This window comes from Oncorhynchus gorbuscha, unplaced genomic scaffold (assembly GCF_021184085.1).
Source record: "Oncorhynchus gorbuscha isolate QuinsamMale2020 ecotype Even-year unplaced genomic scaffold, OgorEven_v1.0 Un_scaffold_134:::fragment_2:::debris, whole genome shotgun sequence".
Taxonomy (NCBI): Eukaryota; Metazoa; Chordata; class Actinopteri; order Salmoniformes; family Salmonidae; genus Oncorhynchus; species Oncorhynchus gorbuscha.
This window is the reverse complement of record NW_025744633.1, coordinates 293834-317515: the sequence shown is the minus strand read 5'-3', so window position 1 is coordinate 317515 and position 23682 is coordinate 293834. Positions and strand designations below refer to the sequence as shown.

The following is a 23682-nucleotide window of genomic DNA, read 5'->3' as shown; positions in this document are numbered from 1 at the left end:
CATCATCTTGACGCAGTTAGCTACTGTTATCAGATGTCATTGCTTCCTGTGGCACAGAGTGGGCAGGCTTTGAAGAGTGACACTATATCAGCAAAATGGCTGACAAGTACCTCAACAAGGAGATAGTAGAGGAAGAAAGGACCCACATCGTAATCGACTGCCGAGCAGACAAGGTAAAAAACTGTCGTTCTGCCCCTGAGCAAGGCAGTTAACCCACTGTTCCCAGTCCTGTGGTGTGACCCAGTGTTCAGTTCTGGAGGTGAACCTGGCTGAGAGGTCATCAACGCCCTGCTTCTGGGACATACTACTGTGCAAATCAAACACACTTCTGAAAGCTCATTGCGGGAATGCAAGTAAATTAGTAAGTAAGCAAGTAAGCAGTCAGCCAGCCAGTCAGTCAGTCAGATAGCAGTCAGTCAGACAGTCAGTCAACCAGCTAGTCAGCCAGTTAGTCAACCAGCCAGCCAGCCAGCCAGTCAGTCAGTCATATAGCCAGTCAGTCAACCAGTCAGTCAACCAGTCAGTCAACCAGCCAGTCAGCCAGCCAGTCAGCCAACCAGCCAGTCAACCAGCCAGCCATCCAGCCAGCCAGCCAGTCAGTCAGCGCTGTACCTGTAGTCCCCTCTCTTTGTCAGCTTTGGTGTTGGTCTTGTTGAAGACTGGAAGTGTTCCTGTGATCACCAGACCCAGCTCCTGTCAACCAGATCACATGTATTTTCAGTCAGTCTCCTTTAGAAGAGCATGTCAACACCCCTACTGGTCTTATCAGACTGATAACAACAGGTATAATATGCACCAGTTGAAGCTGGTGGGAGGAGCTATAGGAGGATGGGCTCATTGTAATGGCGGCAATGGAATCAATGCAACGGAGACAAACATGTGGTTTCAATATGTTTCATGCGTTTAATACCGTTCCATTGAATCCATTCCTGCCATTACAATGAGCCCATCCTCCTATAACTCCTCCCACCAGCCTCCTCTGCTATGCATTCTCTATGCACATGTACTGTATACTGGTGTAGGTTGTGTTCATGTACTATAGTCTATAGGTAAGAATAGTACTTGAAATGAAATAGTAGCCTGGTCCCATATCTGTTTGTGTTGTAAACTCAAGCACAAGCAGATATGGGAACAGGCTAATGTACTAGCCCTGTGGAGCAAGACCCCAAGGCAGATTATAGTGAGAGTCCATAATACTAACTTTCCATTGGTGTCAGAGAGGGTAATTAATGACGCAAATATACTTTCCAATACAAACACCAGCTATCTAGTTATAAATACAAATAGCAGAAATAATGGGAAGCTATGCAGGGTAGTATTTACAGTTTGGGGACAACAAGGCTTACACAGGGTGTCAGGCTGTTGACTATGGTAAGTGTAGATACTGTATTATAAACTTTCTATGTGTGTCAGAGTGCAACTAGTGACGCAAACACCCTTTTAATACAAACACCAGCTGTCTAGATCTAAAAGTAGCTCATATCAAAGTCAAGCTGCGTCCTGACTTAAACAGTGGATCAGGGATGAAAGTGCATCTGATAGAGAAAACGTCACGTTTCCATGTTCAATCATATAACATTGTTTACTATGGAATGAGAAAGAAATCTTCCCCCGAAATGAATGGACTCAAAATGACACGTCTTTGCAGGTAACCAGACACAGGACCATGTGGTGTGTGTGTGTGTATGTGTGTGAGTGCCGCTTTGCTTGTGTGTGTGTGTGTGTGTGTGTGTGTGTGTGTGTGTGTGTGTGTGTGTGTGTGTGTGTGTGTGTGTGTGTGTGTGTGTGTGTGTGTGTGTGTGTGTGTGTGTGTGTGTGTGTGTGTGTGTGTGTGTGTGTGTGTGTGTGTGTGTGTGTGTGTGAGCACACACAGTGGGCTGCTATTGTGACGTGTGGCTGGAGAAGCATCTGTTTCCAGTAAGGAGGTGGACAGCCTCCATCACCACGACAGGGAAGACACCATCTCTCTAGTGCGTCTGGATGGTCTTCATGGTGTTATGTGTGCTTAATGGAAATGTGCGATGACCTCTGAATCTGTAATCAGATTTCCTTATTGCACTGAGATTGTGTCATGCTGTTGGATTTGACACTATACATCCATCTTGCTATGTCTCCAACTTCACATTATATACTAAACAAAAATATAAACGCAACATGAAAGGTTTGGTGCCATGTTACACGAGCTGAAATCAAAGATCCCAGAAATTTTACATTGGCACAAAAAGCTTATTTCTCTCAGATTTTGTACACAAAGTTGTTTACATCCCTGCTACTGAGCGTTTCTCCTTTGCTAAGATAATCTATCCACTTGACAGGTGTGGCATATCAAGAAGCTGATTAAACAGCATGGTCATTACACAGGTGCACCTTGTGCTGGAGACATTAAAAAAACATTTTAAAATGTGCGGTTTTGTCACACAACACAATGCCACAGATGGCATGCTGATTGCAGGAATGTCCACCAGAGCTGTTGCCAGATAATTTTATGTTCATTTATCTACCATAAGCCACCTCCAACGTCATTTTAGAGAACGTCCATCCGGCCTCACAAACGCAGACCACGTGTATGGCATTGTGTGAGCGAGTGGTTTGCTGATGACAACGTTGTGTGAACAGAGTGCCCCATGGTGGCAGTGGGTTTATTGTACGGACTACGATGGCAATTTGAATACACAGAGATACCGTGACGAGATCCTAAGGCCCATTGTCGTGCCATTCATTCGCACCTTCACCTCCTGTTTCAGCATAATAATGCACAGCCCCATATTGCAAAGATCTGTGCACAATTCCTGGAAGCTGAACATTTCCCAGGTCTTCCATGGCCTGCATACTTACCCGACATGTCACCCATTGAGCATGTCTGGGATGCTCTGGATTGAAGTGTACAACAGCGTGTTCCAGTTCCTGCCAACATCCAGCAACTTCGCACAGCCATTGAAGAGGAGTGGGACAACATGCCACAGGCCACAATCTACAGCCTGATCCACTCTATGCGAAGGAGATGTGTCGCGCACTGCATGAGGCAGATGGTGGTCACACCAGATACTGACTCGTTTCTGATCCACGCCCCTACCTTTTTTTAAGGTACAGTATCTGTAATCAACATATACATATCTGTATTCCCAGTCATGTGAAATCCATAGATTAGGGCCTAATGAATTTTTTTTTATTGATTGATTTTCTTATATGAACTGTAACTCAGTAAAATCTTTGAAATTGGTGCATGTTGCGTTTATATTTTTGTTCAGTATGAATATTGTTCTGAAGTCAACGTACCACCGTGTCTGCTGGGTTGTTTCTGACTTGGCTCCCCTGCTGTTCAGTATGAATATTGTTCTGAAGTCAACGTGTCTGCTGGGTTGTTTCTGGGTTGTTTCTGACTTGGCTGACTTGGCTCCTGCTGTTCAGTATGAATATTGTTCTGAAGTCAACGTACCACCGTGTCTGCTGGGTTGTTTCTGACTTGGCTCCCCTGCTGTTCAGTATGAATATTGTTCTGAAGTCAACGTACCACCGTGTCTGCTGGGTTGTTTCTGACTTGGCTCCCCTGCTGTTCAGTATGAATATTGTTCTGAAGTCAACGTACCACCGTGTCTGCTGGGTTGTTTCTGACTTGGCTCCCCAGTGAATATTGTTCTGAAGTCAACGTCACCGTGTCTGCTGGGTTGTTTCTGACTTGGCTCCCTGAATATTGTTCTGAAGTCAACGTACCACCGTGTCTGCTGGGTTGTTTCTGACTTGGCTCCGTGTCTGTTCAGTATGAATATTGTTCTGAAGTCAACGTACCACCGTGTCTGCTGGGTTGTTTCTGACTTGGCTCCCCTGCTGTTCAGTATGAATATTGTTCTGAAGTCAACGTACCACCGTGTCTGCTGGGTTGTTTCTGACTTGGCTCCGCTGCTGTTCAACATAAATCAATACTGGTGGATTTATATTACACATATATTTTGACAGCTTGTTTCAGTGCACTAGGTCCTTGCCTTATCTACTGTTGAAGTTCATACAAAACTTGAACTTGATATGAGTTATTTCTAGAACCAGAAAGTGTGTGTTCATGTAAAATATGAACTTGATATGAGTTATTTCTAGAACCAGAAAGTGTGTGTTCATGTAAAATATGAACTTGATATGAGTTATTTCTAGAACCAGAAAGTGTGTGTTCATGTAAAATATGAACTTGATATGTGATATTATTAGAACTAGATATCTGGTGTTTGTATTGGAAAATTGTATTTGAGTCACTAGTTGGACTCTCGGACACCCTTAGCAAGTTTATATACAGTATGTGCATTAACCATAGTCAACAGTGTCTTGGCTTGTGGTACTTTAGTATTGGGAAGTACATTTTCTTCACTATTTGAAGCCTTGGGGTAAAGTTGTACAAATATGTACAAATATTGAATTCCAATTAAATTCCAAAAGATGTAAATGTTTTTACATTTCCAATTCAATTCCACTAAAAAAGTAAAAATATTCCAATTACATAACTTGAAAAAATGTCATTCAAATTTAGTGAATTCAAGAATTGAATTGGAATTTCAGTTTAAATTGGAAATTACCCCAATTCTGGTACAGTTGAATGTAAACTTGATCCCAACCCTGGTACACTTTAATGTAAACTTGATCCCAACCCTGGTACACTTTAATGAAAAATTGATCCCAACCCTGGTACACTTTAATGTAAACTTGATCCCAACCCTGGTACACTTTAATATAAACTTGATCCCAACCCTGGTACACTTTAATGTAAACTTGATCCCAACCCTGGTACACTTTAATGTAAACTTGATCCCAACCCTGGTACACTTTAATGTAAACTTGGTCCCAACCCTGGTACACTTTAATGTAAACTTGATCCCAACCCTGGTACACTTTAATATAAACTTGATCCCAACCCTGGTACACATTAATGTAAACTTGATCCCAACCCTGGTACACTTTAATGTAAACTTGATCCCAACCCTGGTACACTTTAATGTAAACTTGATCCCAACCCTGGTACACTTTAATGTAAACTTGATCCCAACCCTGGTACACTTTAATGTAAACTTGATCCCAACCCTGGTACACTTTAATGTAAACTTGATCCCAACCCTGGTACACTTTAATGTAAACTTGATCCCAACCCTGGTACACTTTAATGTAAACTTGATCCCAACCCTGGTACACTTTAATGTAAACTTGATCCCAACCCTGGTACACTTTAATGTAAACTTGACCCCAACCCTGGTACACTTTAATGTACACTTGATCCCAACCCTGGTACACTTTAATGTAAACTTGATCCCAACCCTGGTACACTTTAATGTAAACTTGACCCCAACCCTGGTACACTTTAATGTAAACTTGATTCCAACCCTGGTACACTTTAATGTAAACTTGATCCCAACCCTGGTACACTTTAATGTAAACTTGATCCCAACCCTGGTACACTTTAATGTAAACTTGATCCCAACCCTGGTACACTTTAATGTAAACTTGATCCCAACCCTGGTACACTTTAATGTAAACTTGATCCCAACCCTGGTACACTTTAATGTAAACTTGATCCCAACCCTGGTACACTTTAATGTAAACTTGATCCCAACCCTGGTACACTTTAATGTAAACTTGATACCAACCCTGGTACACATTAATGTAAACTTGATCCCAACCCTGGTACACTTTAATGTAAACTTGATCCCAACCCTGGTACACTTTAATGTAAACTTGATCCCAACCCTGGTACACTTTAATGTAAACTTGATCCCAACCCTGGTACACTTTAATGTAAACTTGATCCCAACCCTGGTACACTTTAATGTAAACTTGATCCCAACCCTGGTACACTTTAATGTAAACTTGATCCCAACCCTGGTACACTTTAATGTAAACTTGATCCCAACCCTGGTACACTTTAATGTAAACTTGATCCCAACCCTGGTACACTTTAATGTAAACTTGATCCCAACCCTGGTACACTTTAATGTAAACTTGGTCCCAACCCTGGTACACTTTAATGTAAACTTGATCCCAACCCTGGTACACTTTAATGTAAACTTGATCCCAACCCTGGTACACTTTAATGTAAACTTGATCCCAACCCTGGTACACTTTAATGTAAACTTGATCCCAACCCTGGTACACTTTAATGTAAACTTGATCCCAACCCTGGTACACTTTAATGTAAACTTGATCCCAACCCTGGTACACTTTAATGTAAACTTGATCCCAACCCTGGTACACTTTAAAAACCCAATAATGTTGTGGGTCCATCAGACAAAAACATGAACACCACACAAGGGTTAATGGAATGAATAGTGTAAAAGTGTACTGCAGGATTTGTTCTGAACCATTTCAACCCGTATTGCTACTGTATATTTCCTGTAGAGCTAGGCTGTCTGAACAGTGACAGCCTGTATTCCTATATTTCAGACTAGGCTGTCTGAACAGTGACAGCCTGTATTCTGTATTCCTGTCTGATATTTCCTGTAGAGCTAGGCTGTCTGAACAGTGACAGCCTGTATTCCTATATTTCCTGTAGAGCTAGGCTGTCTGAACAGTGACAGCCTGTATTCCTATATTTCCTGTAGAGCTAGGCTGTCTGAACAGTGACAGCCTGTATTCCTATATTTCCTGTAGAGCTAGGCTGTCTGAACAGTGACAGCCTGTATTCCTATATTTCCTGTAGAGCTAGGCTGTCTGAACAGTGACAGCCTGTATTCCTATATTTCCTGTAGAGCTAGGCTGTCTGAACAGTGACAGCCTGTATTCCTATATTTCCTGTAGAGCTAGGCTGTCTGAACAGTGACAGCCTGTATTCCTATATTTCCTGTAGAGCTAGGCTGTCTGAACAGTGACAGCCTGTATTCCTATATTTCCTGTAGAGCTAGGCTGTCTGAACAGTGACAGCCTGTATTCCTATATTTCCTGTAGAGCTAGGCTGTCTGAACAGTGACAGCCTGTATTCCTATATTTCCTGTAGAGCTAGGCTGTCTGAACAGTGACAGCCTGTATTCCTATATGTTCCTGTAGAGCTAGGCTTCCTGTAGAGCTAGGCTGTCTGAACAGTGACAGCCTGTATTCCTATATTTCCTGTAGAGCTAGGCTGTCTGAACAGTGACAGCCTGTATTCCTATATTTCCTGTAGAGCTAGGCTGTCTGAACAGTGACAGCCTGTATTCCTATATTTCCTGTAGAGCTAGGCTGTCTGAACAGTGACTGCCTGTATTCCTATATTTCCTGTAGAGCTAGGCTGTCTGAACAGTGACAGCCTGTATTCCTATATTTCCTGTAGAGCTAGGCTGTCTGAACAGTGACAGCCTGTATTCCTATATTTCCTGTAGAGCTAGGCTGTCTGAACAGTGACAGCCTGTATTCCTATATTTCCTGTAGAGCTAGGCTGTCTGAACAGTGACAGCCTGTATTCCTATATTTCCTGTAGAGCTAGGCTGTCTGAACAGTGACAGCCTGTATTCCTAGATTTCCTGTAGAGCTAGGCTGTCTGAACGGTGACAGGATTAGCCTGAAGGTCTGAGGGAATTGAATTTGAGTTGGAATTTGTGGAATTGTTAGGGACAATATTGAATTAGGGAATTTAATTCTTGGAATTTGGAATCGAAAGGAATTGAATTATCTCTGAATTCAAAGACTGACCTGTATTTTGAATTTAATTCAATGGAATTTACAGGGAGAGATAATTGAACTGGAATTGCATTTGTGGAATTGACTCTGAAGTGTACACACTTCACCCATCTTCACTGTAACCACCCAGAATACAACTTCACACTATTTCTGATACTGTGCTGTAACTATATTCACACCACTGCTGTTGGTACATATTTGATCCCCCGTTCAATATGGTATCAGTTGGTGTAACGTACCAGCGCGTCCTGGTAAACGTTGGTCCATTGAACCTGCTTGGCCTTGTTGTTTGCTTTGACCATGGGCCTTCCCAGTACATCCAGATACTCCTGTTGTGTGTGAGAGAGGAATCAGACCAAACCAATGAAACAATCACTATTCTGCATTGAATAGCATGACTATATAGAGAGGTGTACCATACGACCACAAGAGGGCATAAGACACAAACTCGAAAGTACTGTAGAAATGCTGTATTGCATTACTCCAACGTGCCAGATTTACTGAACATTTGCATCAAAGCAAGGTTTGCCTCTTATAGTTGAGTTTAGACTTCAGTGTTTTAAGATCTATTTGATTACTGTTTACCTGAGTGTTGATCCTGATAGCGCCGATGGAGGGGATTTCATAATAGTACCCTGGAACACAAGTATTTCACCTTTACACATCATAACTTACAATATAACATACCAGGACACAGTATGGCAGACTTGGGCTCTGATTCAATTCCATGACAATGCATCCTTGTTCTCTTCCTGGAAGTAGCCACTTATCTGACATGGTCTGGTCCTACTGTAAAAGCATTAGGGTGGACACATTGCTTTCCCTCATCTAATCATATCAGAGAGGTAGGAAGGAGGTAGTATTCAGGCAGGGCCGTGATGTATGTGTGTTTGCGCACGCGTGTGTTCTGTACCTTTGTTGGTGCAGGCCATCCACTGGATTGGTCCTTTGTCATAGTTGTGTTGGCCCACTGAGAACGTGAATATCCGCACCTAAAGGGTCAACATAGGGTCAAGGGTCATAAATAGATGTAACATGTCTGTATCTGTGTACAGTATGTTTCAGTGTATGCATATGACTTGTATATCTCTACCGTATGTATATGTTGGTGTGTATTATCTAGCAAGAGATGGGAACACTTGTCCACCCGTTGCCCTGGGATTTCTACACTCTGCTTACCAAACACATTTACACAGTATATGGCCGATTATGAACAAATATACACACCTCAGGAGGCTGGTGAAGGGAGGACGGCTCATAATAATGACTGGAATGGAGTGACTGTAATGGTATCAGACACTAGGAAAATATGTATTTGATGTGTTCGAATACCATTCCATGGATTCTGCTCCAGCCATTACCATGAGTCCGTCCGCCCCAATTAAGGTGCAACCAGCCCCCTGTGATACACACATCTGTATCATTGAGTAATTGAAGCGTTTTGATTTATGCACGACAGAATGCATCCTGTAGCAGCTCCTCTGATGGGGATCTTCCCCAGGATCATGTAAACTCCCCACAGAACCTCCTCTTCCTGAGGCTTCCTTATGTCTGTGTGTAGGAGACGTCTCTATCTCTCAACCAACCTTTTTGTCAGCGTTATACTTCTGGAAGATCTCCTGGGCCCTCTCCTCTCCTCCGTCAGTGAACAGCATGATGATCTTGTTACACAACGCCCTGCCCTGGGTCACGTTCAACTAGAGAGACAGAGAGGGGAATGACGGAGGGGGGATAGAAAGAGTGGGGAGAGGAGGGGGACACACACAGAGAGAGAAGTGGGTTTACAGAGGACGAGTAGGGACACAGAGACAAGGGGGGGGGGGCGAGAGGAAACAACACAACATACATTTTATGTCATTTAAATTACTAAAGCACAGTGATTAGGTTTACGATGCACTGTGTGTTTACAAACCATCAGAAAATAAATCAGTTATTGAAACATCATTTTATTGTGTCTTGAACCACTATCCCCAGGTCTTGTATTTGTTGTACTCAAACTAATTGACTTTTAGGATGGGACAATGAAGATGTATTGAATTTAAAAGGTCAGACCTGGACAAACTATTCCCAATTAAATCCACTTATTTTACTTTCAATAAACTTAACTCTAAGAGTGTTGACCTTCCTTTTTACAAATCATTTAATTTCATTTATGAATGTGGGCATCCTATCAACATAAGGTTTGATGGAAAAGGTTTAATGTATCGCCATCAGAGTCCTATTTATAAGGAACCAAATGGAGGAAAACGGACTGAAACAGTGAGAGAGACTGCCTGAATTTGTTCAATAACAAACGTTTTGCTACGGTGTGCCCAAATGAATTACGACCCAAGTGATCGAAACAAATAGAAGAGTGAAATGTCCAAAATCACCAGCAGATGGCGATACGTGACAACAATAACAGGTGGTCTCCTCTGGGGCAATTACTAGTACTATAGCTTGTGTTTCCATTTTTACTCTCATCATTTAAGCTGTCTCAATTTCATTGAGTTACATCAACCACGTGGGCTAATGAAAAACAGGGAAAACACAGGGGACACAAAGTCTGAAGAGTTGGAATGGAAAAATACAAGGGATATGTTTAATGTTTTGTAGACACACAGACCATGCCTCTCTCCCTGCCTCTTCTTTTCCTCTCGCTTTCTCGCTCAATCTCTTGAACACACTCACACATGCCACACCACAGTCCCTCCTAACTGACACTCAACCTCATGCACACACACATGTACGTGAATACATCCAAACACATCAAACTACAGCACACACACACACTCTCATCCCCTACCGATGAGAGCTGCTCGAAGGCCAACTCGAAGCCGCCTTTATAGTTGGTGATGCCCTTGGCTGAGATGTTCCGCACAGCATCCTTCAGAAACCTCTTGTTCCTCACGTTGGCCTGGACCAGGTTCTGAAAGCACGCTGCCTTCATCGCTTTATCATTGAACTGTACAGATAGACAGAGGGGGGGGGGGGGTGAGTTGTTGAATTATCATTGAACTGTACCAGACAGATAGACAGAGGGAGGGGGAGGGGTGAGTTGTTGAATTATCATTGAACTGTACCAGACAGATAGACAGAGGGGGGGAGGGAGGGGGTGAGTTGTTGAATTGTTATTGAACTGTACCAGACAGATAGACAGAGGGGGGGGGTGAGTTGTTGAATTGTTATTGAACTGTACCAGACAGATAGACAGAGGGAGGGGGGGGGTGAGTTGTTGAATTATCATTGAACTGTACCAGACAGATAGACAGAGGGAGGGAGGGGGGTGAGTTGTTGAATTATCATTGAACTGTACCAGACAGATAGACAGAAGGAGGGAGGGGGGGGGGGGGTGAGTTGTTGAATTATCATTGAACTGTACCAGACAGATAGACAGAGGGAGGGAGGGGGGGGTGGTGAGTTGTTGAATTATCATCGAACTGAATGAGAGACAGAAAGAGAAATAGAAGTCACCCACTGAGACAGAGGATGAGCCAACTCTGTGTTTTAAGGCATTGATGTTTGGTACAGGCTGTGGTTAGAAATACTAATATTAGTCATTTCAAATGGGAAGTGATACCATTCTGTCCACATTTACATTCACAAGAAAAGTTGACTGCTACAGACACTCCAGTTACAGAGATCACTGCTACAGACACTCCAGTTACAGAGATGACTGCTACAGACAGTCCAGTTACAGAGATCACTGCCACAGACAGTCCAGTTACAGAGATCACTGCTATAGACACTCCAGTTACAGAGATAACTGCTACAGACACTCCAGTTACAGAGATCACTGCTACAGACAACCCAGTTACAGAGATCACTGCTATAGACACTCCAGTTACAGAGATCACTGCTACAGACACCCCAGTTAGAGATCACTGCTACACGCACTCCAGTGCACAAATGACCGCTACAGTCATGCACCACAGCAAACAAAGGTGTCTACTTCTCCATCTGTGTGTGTGTGTGAAGCACACGGAGACTGAGAAATTAGTCACTGTCACGTTTCAAACATCTGGGTTGGGAGGGGTCTGTGGGGACAATAATATTAGCATCGCCATCTGTACAACCAGTCTCTCTCTAAGACACACACACACGCACGCACGCACGCACGCACGCACGCACGCACGCACGCACGCACGCACACACACACACACACACACACACACACACACACACACACACACACACACACACACACACACACACACACACACACACACACACACGCACACGCACTCTTCAGAAAACGTTCCCCTCCATAACCTAAAGAAACATTGAGTGGCTGCTGCCAACACACTGTCATTGACACTGACCCAACTCCAGCCATTTTAATAATGGGAATTGATGGGAAATGATGTAAATATATCACTAGCCACTTTAAACAATGCTACCTTATATAATGTTACTTACCCTACATTATTCATCTCATATGCATATGTATATACTGTACTCTACATCATCGACTGCATCCTTATGTAATACATGTATCACTAGCCACTTTAACTATGCCACTTTGTTTACTTTGTCTACACACTCATCTCATATGTATATACTGTACTCGATACCATCTACTGTATGCTGCTCTGTACCATCACTCATTCATATATCCTTATGTACATATTCCTTATCCCCTTACACTGTGTATAAGACAGTAGTTTTGGAATTGTTAGTTAGATTACTTGTTGGTTATCACTGCATTGTCGGAACTAGAAGCACAAGCATTTCGCTACACTAACATCCATGTGTATGTGACAAATAAAATTAGATTTGAATTGATTTGATTTGATACGGAAGGGTGTGGAGACATAAGAACTGGGGGGATTGATGGAAAGTGTTCATATATCACCACAGGGGGACTTGTGTTTCTGCAGATCCAAATAAAGCCTAACATGCTGGGGCGGTTTCTAAATAATTATGGATGGAGATGTCCCCCGTCCCCAGCCCCTTAACGCTCGGGAAATCCAGTTTCTCACACAATTTCCAATAGTTGCAGGGACTGCTCTATTAATCTCCTTCGTTTTAAGTTCGGGAACTGGATAGTCGCATCTGTATTTCATCATTCCTCACCACTCTCATATCGTCTATCTGGCGCTCACATGGGCTGCCGTTGTGTTGGTTACACATGCCCCGGATTTACACTCTGATAAACTTGACTCTGCTGAACACAGATAATTGTATATGGGCACAATGAACACATAGAACTATAGGCACACTGAACACACGGGCACACTAAACACACAGAACTATAGGCACACTGAACACACGGGCACACTAAACACATAGAACTATAGGTACACTGAACACACGGCCACACTAAACACACAGAACTGTAGGCACACACACACACACACACACACACACACACACACACACACACACACACACACACACACACACACACACACACACACACACACACACACACACACACACACACACACACACACACACACACACACACACACACACACACACACGTGTGTGTATTCAAGCCCACATCTGATTAAAGACATACAAATCCATCCACTTATCCAGATCACTTTAACCAAAAGGCCGGAAACCAGCCTAAACCACCAAACAGCAAGCAATGCAGATGTAGAAGCTCGGTGGCCAAGAAAAACTCCCTAGAAAGGCAGGAACGTAGGAGGAAACCTAGAGAGGAACCAGGTTCTGAGGGGTGGCCAGTCCTCTTCTGGCTGTGCCCATAGAGATAAGAGTACATGGCCATTAAGTCCAGATCGTTCTTCAAGATGTTCAAACGTTCATAGATGACCAGCAGGGTCAAATAACAATCACAGTGGTTGTAGAGGGTGCAACATGTCAGTACCTCAGGAGTAAATGTCAGTTGGCTTTTCATTCCAAGAACCCATTCCTCAAACACAATAACGACTAGCACAAAGTCATTGCATTCGTCCTATAATTATAATGGGTAAAGATCACAGTCATTCCATTTGTCCTATAATTACAATGGGTAAAGATCACAGTCATTCCATTTGTCCTATAATTACAATGGATAAAGATCACAGTCATTCCATTTGTCCTATAATTATAATGGGTAAAGATCACAGTCATTCCATTTGTCCTATAATTACAATGGGTAAAGATCACAGTCATTCCATTTGTCCTATAATTACAATGGGTAAAGATCACAGTCATTCCATTTGTCCTATAATTACAATGGGTAAAGATCACAGTCATTCCATTTGTCCTATAATTACAATGGGTAAAGATCACAGTCATTCCATTTGTCCTATAATTACAATGGGTAAAGATCACAGTCATTCCATTTGTCCTATAATTACAATGGGTAAAGATCACAGTCATTCCATTTGTCCTATAATTACAATGGGTAAAGATCATTCATTCCATTTGTCCTATAATTACAATGGGTAAAGATCACAGTCATTCCATTTGTCCTATAATTACAATGGGTAAAGATCACAGTCATTCCATTTGTCCTATAATTACAATGGGTAAAGATCACAGTCATTCCATTTGTCCTATAATTACAATGGGTAAAGATCACAGTCATTCCATTTGTCCTATAATTACAATGGGTAAAGATCACAGTCATTCCATTTGTCCTATAATTACAATGGGTAAAGATCACAGTCATTCCATTTGTCCTATAATTACAATGGGTAAAGATCACAGTCATTCCATTTGTCCTATAATTACAATGGGTAAAGATCACAGTCATTCCATTTGTCCTATAATTATAATGGGTAAAGATCACAGTCATTCCATTTGTCCTATAATTATAATGGGTAAAGATCACAGTCATTCCATTTGTCCTATAATTATAATGGGTAAAGATCACAGTCATTCCATTTGTCCTATAATTATAATGGGTAAAGATCACAGTCATTCCATTTGTCCTATAATTATAATGGGTAAAGATCACAGTCATTCCATTTGTCCTATAATTACAATGGGTAAAGATCACAGTCATTCCATTTGTCCTTTAATTACAATGGGTAAAGATCACAGTCATTCCATTTGTCCTATAATTACAATGGGTAAAGATCACAGTCATTCCATTTGTCCTATAATTACAATGGGTAAAGATCACAGTCATTCCATTTGTCCTATAATTACAATGGGTAAAGATCACAGTCATTCCATTTGTCCTATAATTACAATGGGTAAAGATCACAGTCATTCCATTTGTCCTATAATTACAATGGGTAAAGATCAGTCATTCCATTTGTCCTATAATTACAATGGGTAAAGATCACAGTCATTCCATTTGTCCTATAATTACAATGGGTAAAGATCACAGTCATTCCATTTGTCCTATAATTACAATGGGTAAAGATCACAGTCATTCCATTTGTCCTATAATTACAATGGGTAAAGATCACAGTCATTCCATTTGTCCTATAATTACAATGGGTAAAGATCACAGTCATTTTATTTGTCCTATATTATAATGGGTAAAGATCACAGTCATTCCATTTGTCCTATAATTACAATGGGTAAAGATCACAGTCATTCCATTTGTCCTATAATTACAATGGGTAAAGATCAGTCATTCCATTTGTCCTATAATTACAATGGGTAAAGATCAGTCATTCCATTTGTCCTATAATTACAATGGGTAAAGATCACAGTCATTCCATTTGTCCTATAATTACAATGGGTAAAGATCACAGTCATTCCATTTGTCCTATAATTACAATGGGTAAAGATCACAGTCATTCATTCCATTTGTCCTATAATTACAATGGGTAAAGATCACAGTCATTCCATTTGTCCTATAATTACAATGGGTAAAGATCACAGTCATTTTATTTGTCCTATATTATAATGGGTAAAGATCACAGTCATTCCATTCGTCCGATAAATAGCCTATGTGTAAAGACCACGTTCTGCCTACTGCCTTGGATACTCACATAGACCACATTGACGTAGTCATCGTCAGACAGGGTCTCCAGCATCTCGTTGACAGAGGTGTGGATTAGCTTGAGGGTGAGACCAGAGACACTGCCACTCCTACGGACAGACGTTATAACCTGTTATTACATACCTATGACTGTGTTATTAGGTGCCTGTTACTATAATGTCAGGGGTTAATAACCATGAAAAACAGTCATTGTCTGGAGGTGTGGATCAGTTTGAGCGTTAACTCAGACACCTACAGGAAGGAGGGAAAGGGCATTAAGTACCACAGGAGCAGGTTATTACCCGATGCTACACATCTAGGACTGTGTTATCCAGACAAATATGTGTTTGTTTGATCTGGATTTAACTTGAACTGGATTGCTTCCTTCAGCCAAGAGCTAAAATAGTCTGTTGTGGAATTTCTCTTGTTTGTGTGGAGGAATTTCAATTGAATATCTCTTGGATGAACACATCTATAACCGCAGCAGAGTAATGAGCAAGGGGAATCAGACCACATAAACAACAAATGTATCTGACTTAACCAACACCACCATACTGTAATTCATATTCAGCACTAGGCCTAAGTGTGGTGCTGTCATTACATATGCAATAAGACCACTAACTAGCCTGTTAGCATTCAGGGGCCCAGAAAGACATTGCCCTTTAAATTTGCAACGGCTGAAGCTGTAAAACTAACATTGAGTGTGATGAAGTGGGAGACATGAGTCGTGTGCTAAATGGTGTGCTACCCTATTCCCCATACAGTGCACTACTTTTGACTAGTGCCGTATGGTCAAAAGTAGTGCACTATAGGGAATAGGGTGCCATTTGGGACACATACAGAGACAAAGAGGCATTAAAACAACCACAGGCTGTGTGACTACTAGGCTTTTCGCTAACACTAATATGCTCTTTAGATATAGGCCTATCAGGATAAACATGTGAGGGGAAGTGGCTAGCGTCATTAGGCTAACCCAGCAACGGACTTAAAGCGCTATCACCATGCCTCGTCTAGCCGACGCTAACGCTACATGAAAGGCTAACATTAGCATAGAGTGAGTCACTTTAACTCTGACATTTTGTGTTGTCGTAGCGGCGCCGAGAATTGGACATTTAATGATATAGGCCTACGCTTGAACATAGCACCACTCAAGTTAAAATTGGATGTGAGAGAAGTTGAGAGCAGATGGTCTATTTATAAATACATGGTTTAATTGGTTGCAGGTAAAGACAAAATGCACAGAACAGAAAAAAGGAGAAGTGAAAGGTTGTTTCTTGTATATTCCTTCTGCTCGGGCATCCCCACGATGGCAGCAGCACGGCTGTGATGTTGAAATAGCCTGTCAATCGGGCCAATTATCTACCTCGCGTCAAGAGCTAAGGGGGGGCGAAATGGATTTTTCTTATATATATTTGTTATTGTTCTCATTTAGGTGCTGGTGCGGTGCCAGCCTTTCCATTCCAGGCACAGCCGATTAATCAGGGTGCGTCGCGGTGGCAGGGGCTTTACCCATCTAATATAGACAAATCATTTTTAGTTCCATGACAACAAAAAAACCTCCCTATAGGCAATTCTCATTAGCACATAATAAGATGATACCGTTATGTATGTTATGTACAGTATACAGCAGGGATTTGCTGATGAACTATATAACCATGACATTGATAGCCTAGTGTGTAGTTGATACAATAGCATATAGTGGTTTGATTAAAGATGCACTATGCAGAAATCGCTCCCCCATTTCCTGGTTGTTAAAATTGTAATAGTTTGCCTAATTTCTATTTAGGTGACAAAACAAGCAAGTCTAGTGTAGAGAATCATTATACCATCTAAAACGTTGTGAAATATCTTTCACATAACCCAAAATATTGTATTTTCAGCTTTTTGAAGTGGATGTACCGCTTCTTAGACTTGCTTTCAATGAGAATGACAGATCAATAACAATGTGAATCTGGGTGGGTCCCCCAAAAAGTGACATCTTTCAGCTTTAAGACAAAGTAGTCTGGCTGTCTTGCTCTACGTTTCCAAGTCTCCACGTGATTTCTGATGTACTTTACATTAAATAGCCATATACCCAGGGAGTAATTGTGGGAGTTTATAGGGACCCTTGTAATTGCCTTGTATCAGGTGTGTAAAGCAGGCTACAGGTAGTAGCAGCACTTACACAACCACTGTCACTTTAGTTTTACAAGAAAATGAATAAGTGAGTTCCTAAATGTAGGCACTCCATTACGACACCTACAGGATTTCCCCATTTTTCAACAGACAATTCCTATTGTCGTATTGTTTTTTTGTTTTTTTCCAAAACAATGAAAATTGTGTTCTTATTAGCTTGATCCGATGTTGTTTCATTTCTTTAAAAAAATGTATTGAACCTTTATATAACTAGGCAAGTCAGTTAAGAACCAATTGTTATTTACAACGACGGCCCACCCAAACCCGGATGACGCTGGGCCAATTGTGTGCTGCCATATGGGACTCCCAATCACGGCCGGTTGTGATAAAGCCTGGAATCGAACCAGGGTCTTAGACCCTATGTGTAAGGTCTGTGTAATACTAACCACTGACTGTAATTCACTTTGAAGAAGATTACTCAAATATACAAATGTAAACAAAAGTGTAATTGTGGTTGAGAATTCTTAAGTGTAAACTACAGTTCAAAAGTTTGGGATCACTTAGAAACTGTTATGAAAGAACTGGAAGGCCAGCATCCCGGAGTCGCCTCGTCACGGTTGACGTTGAGACTGGTGTTTTGTGGGTGCTTTTTAATGAATCTGCCAATGAGGACTTGTGAGGCGTCTGTTTCCCAAACTAGACAATCTAATATACTTGTCCTCTTGCTCAATTGTGCCTCCCACTCCTCTTTCTATTCTGGTTAGAGCCAGTTTGCGCTGTTCTGTGAAGGGAGTAGTACACAGCGTTGTACGAGATCTTCAGTTTCTTGGCAATTTCTCTCATGGAATAGCCTTCATTTGTCAGAACAAGAATAGGACTGACGAGTTTCAGAAGAAAGTTATTTGTTTCTGGCCATTTTGAGCCTGTAAACAAACCCACAAATGCTGATGCTTCATATACTCAACTAGTCTAAAGAAGGACAGTTTTATTGCATCTTTAATCAACACCACAGTTTTCAGCTGTGCTAAAATAATTGCAAAAGGGTTTTCTAATGATCAATTAGCCTTTTAAAATGATAAACTTGGATTAGCTAACACAACGTGCCGTTGGAACACAGGAGTGATGGTTGCTAATAATGGGCCTCTGTATGCCTATGTAGATATTCCATTTTAAAAAATCAAAACATTTAAAAAAATTACAACATTAACATTGTCTACATTGCTTTTCTGATCAATTTTATGTTAATTTAATGGACAAAAAAATTGCTTTTCTTTCAAAGGCAAGGACATTTCTATGTGACCCCAAACTTTTGAACAGTAGTGTACATTCAGAGCAAAACAAATGATGGTTTCGCTATAGTTCATGACGTATTCTATTTCCTCAGTCTCTCCAAGTCATGAGAGTGCTGATGCAGCTCTAAGCTCATTACAGGCTGGTGGTGGAGGGGGGGGGAGTCAGAACTTGTTTTTATGACTGGTCATGAAATGGATTCTGACTGTAAATATGAATCACAAAAAGAGAGTCACTCACGCATCCACTAGGATCAGCATGTCCTTGGGAGACGCTGCCCCCTGGATGTACCTGGTAAACAAACAAGCAAATAAATACAGTGGTGAAAAACCACGTGAGACGTTTACCTCGTGTCTAATGATTCCACCAAAAAGACCAACAGAAAAAAAACAAAAGCAGGCTGACTTTTAAATGTCAATTGTAAAGTAACAGGGTTATGCATCTTTGTGTGTGTGTGTGTGTGTGTGTGTGTGTGTGTGTGTGTGTGTGTGTGTGTGTGTGTGTGTGTGTGTGTGTGTGTGTGTGTGTGTGTGTGTGTGTGTGTGTGTGTGTGTGTGTGTGTGTGTGTGTACACATTTGTGTGTGTTTCTCAAACAGTGTTTAATTAATATGGGGACCAAAAAGCTAGGTTCAAGCAGGGCAGGTAATGTTCGTTCTGAGAAACACTAGGAGAGTTGGAGAACGAGGAGACAAACGAGACAGGCGGTGACTCAATGTCTACACTCACCACGGTCGCCGCCGGACGTCGTAGAGGTCGATCTTATTGGGCGTTTTTCGCGAGTCCATCCAAGGGGATGCTGGGAACAAAGACAATTTAAATCAAATCAAGCTTTATTTAAAGTGCATTTGAAAAGACAACACACCTCACAGTAAAAGCATAATGCTTAATTTGAGTCCAGACAGAGACTACAAACCAGCTAAAAGTTACATACATCATAACAGTTTGACTTTAAACACTGCATTGTATATTCAACTCACGTTTATTATAAATGTGGTTTTACAGACGTGATGAATAGGTTTTATGTACACATTTTATTAGAATGCTTCTGAAATGCACATTGTTATATTTGGTAACACGTTTCATTTTCCTTGACTTCAACACCATTCTCTGCATTGAACGGATGTGGGTGGAGCAATGTCTACATAAGGGTGCAAATGAAAAACACTCACAAAAGCTCTAAAGAAGGCCTTAAGGCTGACACATAAAGCGTAATAACAGCAGTGATACTAGCAAGAGCAGTGTGTAGGTTTCTTCTTTTTTCTCAACTTAAACTTACTTGAATCCCAGTTTAACTTACTACCATAAAGAGTGAATAGATTGCTTTAGCACACACTTAATACTGCTTCAGCTGATGTTATTATATTCAACAAATCTGAAATACAGTACCAGTCAAAAGTTTGGACACACCTACTCATTCAAGGGTTTTTCTTTATTTGTACTATGTTATAAATAATAGTGAAGACATCAGCACTATCAAATAACACATGTAGTAACCAAAAAAGTGCTAAACAAATCAAAATATATTTGAGAGTTTAGATTCTTCAAAGTAGCCACCGTTTGTCTTGATGACAGCTTTGCACACTCTTGACATTCTCTCAACCATCTTCATGAGGTAGTCACCTGGAATGCATTTCAATTAACAGTTAAAAGTTAATTTGTGGAATGTCTTTCCTTCCTAATGTGTTTGAGCCAATCAGTTATGTTGTGACAAGGTAGGGGGGTATAGAGAAGATAGCCTTATTTGGTAAAAGACCAAGTTCATATTATGGCAAGAACAGCTCAAATAAGCAAAGAGAAGTGACAGTCCATCATTACTTTAAGATATGAAGGTCAGTCAATGCGGAACATGTCATGAATTGTTCAAGTTTCTTCAAGTGCAGTCGCAAAAACCATCAAGCGCTATGATGAAACTGGCTCTTATAAGGAACGCCACATGTAAGGAAGACCCAGAGTTACCTCTGCTGCAGAGGATAAGTTCATTAGAGTTAACTGCACCTCATATTTCAGCCCAAATAAATGCTTCACAGAGTTCAAGTAACAGACACATCTCAACATGAACTGTTCAGAGGAGATTGCATGAATCAGGCCTTCATGATCGAATTGTTGCAAAGAAACCACTACTAAAGGACACCAATAAGAAGAAGATACTTGCTTGGGCCAAGAAACACAAGCAATGGACATGAGACTGGTGGAAATATGTCCTTTGGTCTGAGGAGTCCAAATTTGAGATTTTTGGTTCCAACCGCCGTGTCATTGTGAGACGCAGAGTAGGTGAACGGCCTATATCAAATCTCCCATTCCTCTCAAAAAGTTTAGAAAAAAATGTTGCGCAGAAACTCACTGCCTTCCTGAAGACTAACAATGTATACGAAATGCTTCAGTCTGGTTTTAGACCCCACCATAGCACTGAGACTGCACTCGTGAAGGTGGTAAATGACCTTTTAATGGCGTCAGACCAAGGCTCTGCATCTGCCCTCGTACTCCTAGACCTTAGTGCTGCTTTTGATACCATCGATCACCACATTCTTTTGGAGAGATTGGAAACCCACATTAGTCTACACGGATAAGTTGTAGCCTGGTTAAGATCTTACTTCAGTTAGTGCTAAACACGGCTGCTAGAATCTTGACTAGAACCAAAATATTTGATCATATTACTCCAGTGCTAGCCTCTCTACACTGGCTTCCTGTTAAGGCCAGGGCTGATGTCAAGATTCTACTGCTAACCTACAAAGCATTACATGGGCTTGCTCCTACTTACCTTTGCGATTTGGTCCTGCCATACATACCTACACGTATGGTACGGTCACAAGACGCAGGCCACCTTACTGTCCCTAGAATTTCTAAGCAAACAGCTGGAGGCAGGGCTTTCTCCTATAGAGCTCCATTTTTATGGAATGGTCTGCCTACCCATGTGAGTGACGCAAAATCGGTCTCAACCTTTTAGTCTTTATTGAAGACTCATCTCTTCAGTAGGTCCTATGATTGAGTGTAGTCTGGCCCAGGGTGTGAAAGTGAACGGAAAGGCACTGGAGCAACGAACCACCCTTGTTGTCTCTGCCTGGCCGGTTCCCCTCTCTCCACTGGGATTCTCTGCCTCTAACCCCATTACAGGGGCTGAGTCACTGGCTTACTGGTGATCTTCCATGCCGTCCCTAGGAGGGGTGCTTTGATCACTGACGTGATCTTTCTGTCCGGGATGGCGCTCCCCCTTGGGTTGTGCCGTGGCGGAGATCTTTGTGGGCTATACTCGGCCTTGTCTCAGGATGGTAAGTTGCTGGTTGAAGATATCCCTCTAGTGGTGTGGGGGCTGTGCTTTGGCAAAGTGGATGGGTTTATATCCTGCCAGTTTGGCCCTGTCCGGGGGCATCGTCGGGTGGGGCCACAGTGTCTCCTGACCCCTCCTGTCTCAGCCTCCAGTATTTAGGAGTCGGGGGGCAGTCTGTTATATCTGGAGTATTTCTCCTGTCTTATCCGGTGTTCTGTGTGAATTTAAGTATGCTCTCTCTAATTCTCTTTCTCTTTCCTTCTTTATTTTTTTCTTTCTTTCTCTCTCCCGGAGGACCTGAGCCCTAGGACCATGCCTCAGGACTACCTGGCCTGATGACTCCTGTCCCCAGTCCACCTGGCTGTGCTGGTGCTCCAGTTTCAATTGCTCTGCCTGCGGCTATGGAACCCTGGCCTGTTCACCGGACGTGCTACCTGTCCCAGACCTGCTGTTTTCAACTCTCTAGAGACAGCAGGAGCGGTAGAGACACTCTGAATGCTCGACTATGAAAAGCCAACTGACATTTACTCCTGAGGTGCTGACCTGTTGCACCCTCGACAACAACTGTGATTATTATTATGTGACCATGCTGGTCATCTATGAACATTTGAACATCTTGGCCATGTTCTGTTATAATCTCCACCCGGCACAGCCAGAAGAGGACTGGCCAATGACCTGGAACACACCTCCAGGCTGTGTAAGGGATATTTGACCAAGGAGAGTGATGGAGTGCTGCATCAGATGACCTGGCCTCCACAATCACCCGACCTCAACCCAATTGAGAATGTTTAGGATGAGTTGGACTGCAGAGTGAAGTAAAAGCAGCCAACAAGTGCTCAGCATATGTGGGAGCTCCTTCAAGATGGTTGGAAAAGCATTCCTTATGAAGCTGGTTGAGAGAATGCCAAGAGTGCAAAACTCTCATCAAGGCAAAGACTGGCTTTTTTATTTGTTTTGTTTAACACTTTTTTGTTTACTACATGATTCCATGTGCTATTTCATAGTTTTGATGTCTTCACTATTATTCTACAATGTAGAAAATAGTTTAAAAAAACAACAACTCTTGAATGAGTAGGTGTCCAAACTTTTGACTGGTACTGTATATTTAAAAAAAAACTTTCTACATTAACAATTTTCACAAAGTGCTTTTCAGGTCGGTCATGTCAGAGGTAGGGCATGCGGAGGCTATTGATGGCTGTCCCCGTGTCCTTGTCCCCGTCTCTGTCCCAGTCCCTGTGTCTGTGTCACAAGCCCATAGCTACCCAGGCCTTGGTGACAAACACAGGGATCGCCATGACTCACTGTTTTCCCAACCTCCGCGTGTGTGTGAGAGAGTGCTCTATTGTGTGTGTGTGTGTGTGTGTGTGTGTGTGTGTGTGTGTGTGTGTGTGTGTGTGTGTGTGTGTGTGTGTGTGTGTGTGTGTGTGTGTGTGTGTGTGTGTGTGTGTGTGTGTGTGTGTGTGTGTGTGTGTGTGTGTGTGTGTGTGTGTGTGTGTGTGTGAGTGAGTGTGTGAG

The 23682-nt window shown here is 42.0% G+C and overlaps 1 protein-coding gene across 4 annotated transcripts in view; it reads right to left on the bottom strand.

Annotated features, from left to right (window-relative positions):
- The window catches only part of LOC124016976 (voltage-dependent calcium channel subunit alpha-2/delta-1-like), a 143411-nt gene that overhangs the window by 42313 nt on the left and 77416 nt on the right, over window positions 1-23682 (bottom strand). For all 4 annotated transcript variants that reach the window (XM_046332307.1, XM_046332308.1, XM_046332309.1 and 1 more), the window contains exons 7-15: window positions 19629-19698; window positions 19142-19192; window positions 15507-15606; window positions 10409-10567; window positions 9210-9320; window positions 8537-8615; window positions 8209-8258; window positions 7863-7952; window positions 613-693 (exon numbers count right to left, since the gene is read on the bottom strand). In XM_046332307.1, coding sequence (XP_046188263.1) covers window positions 613-693; window positions 7863-7952; window positions 8209-8258; window positions 8537-8615; window positions 9210-9320; window positions 10409-10567; window positions 15507-15606; window positions 19142-19192; window positions 19629-19698 — 791 coding nt within the window. The remainder of the gene's footprint in view (window positions 1-612; window positions 694-7862; window positions 7953-8208; window positions 8259-8536; window positions 8616-9209; window positions 9321-10408; window positions 10568-15506; window positions 15607-19141; window positions 19193-19628; window positions 19699-23682) is intronic.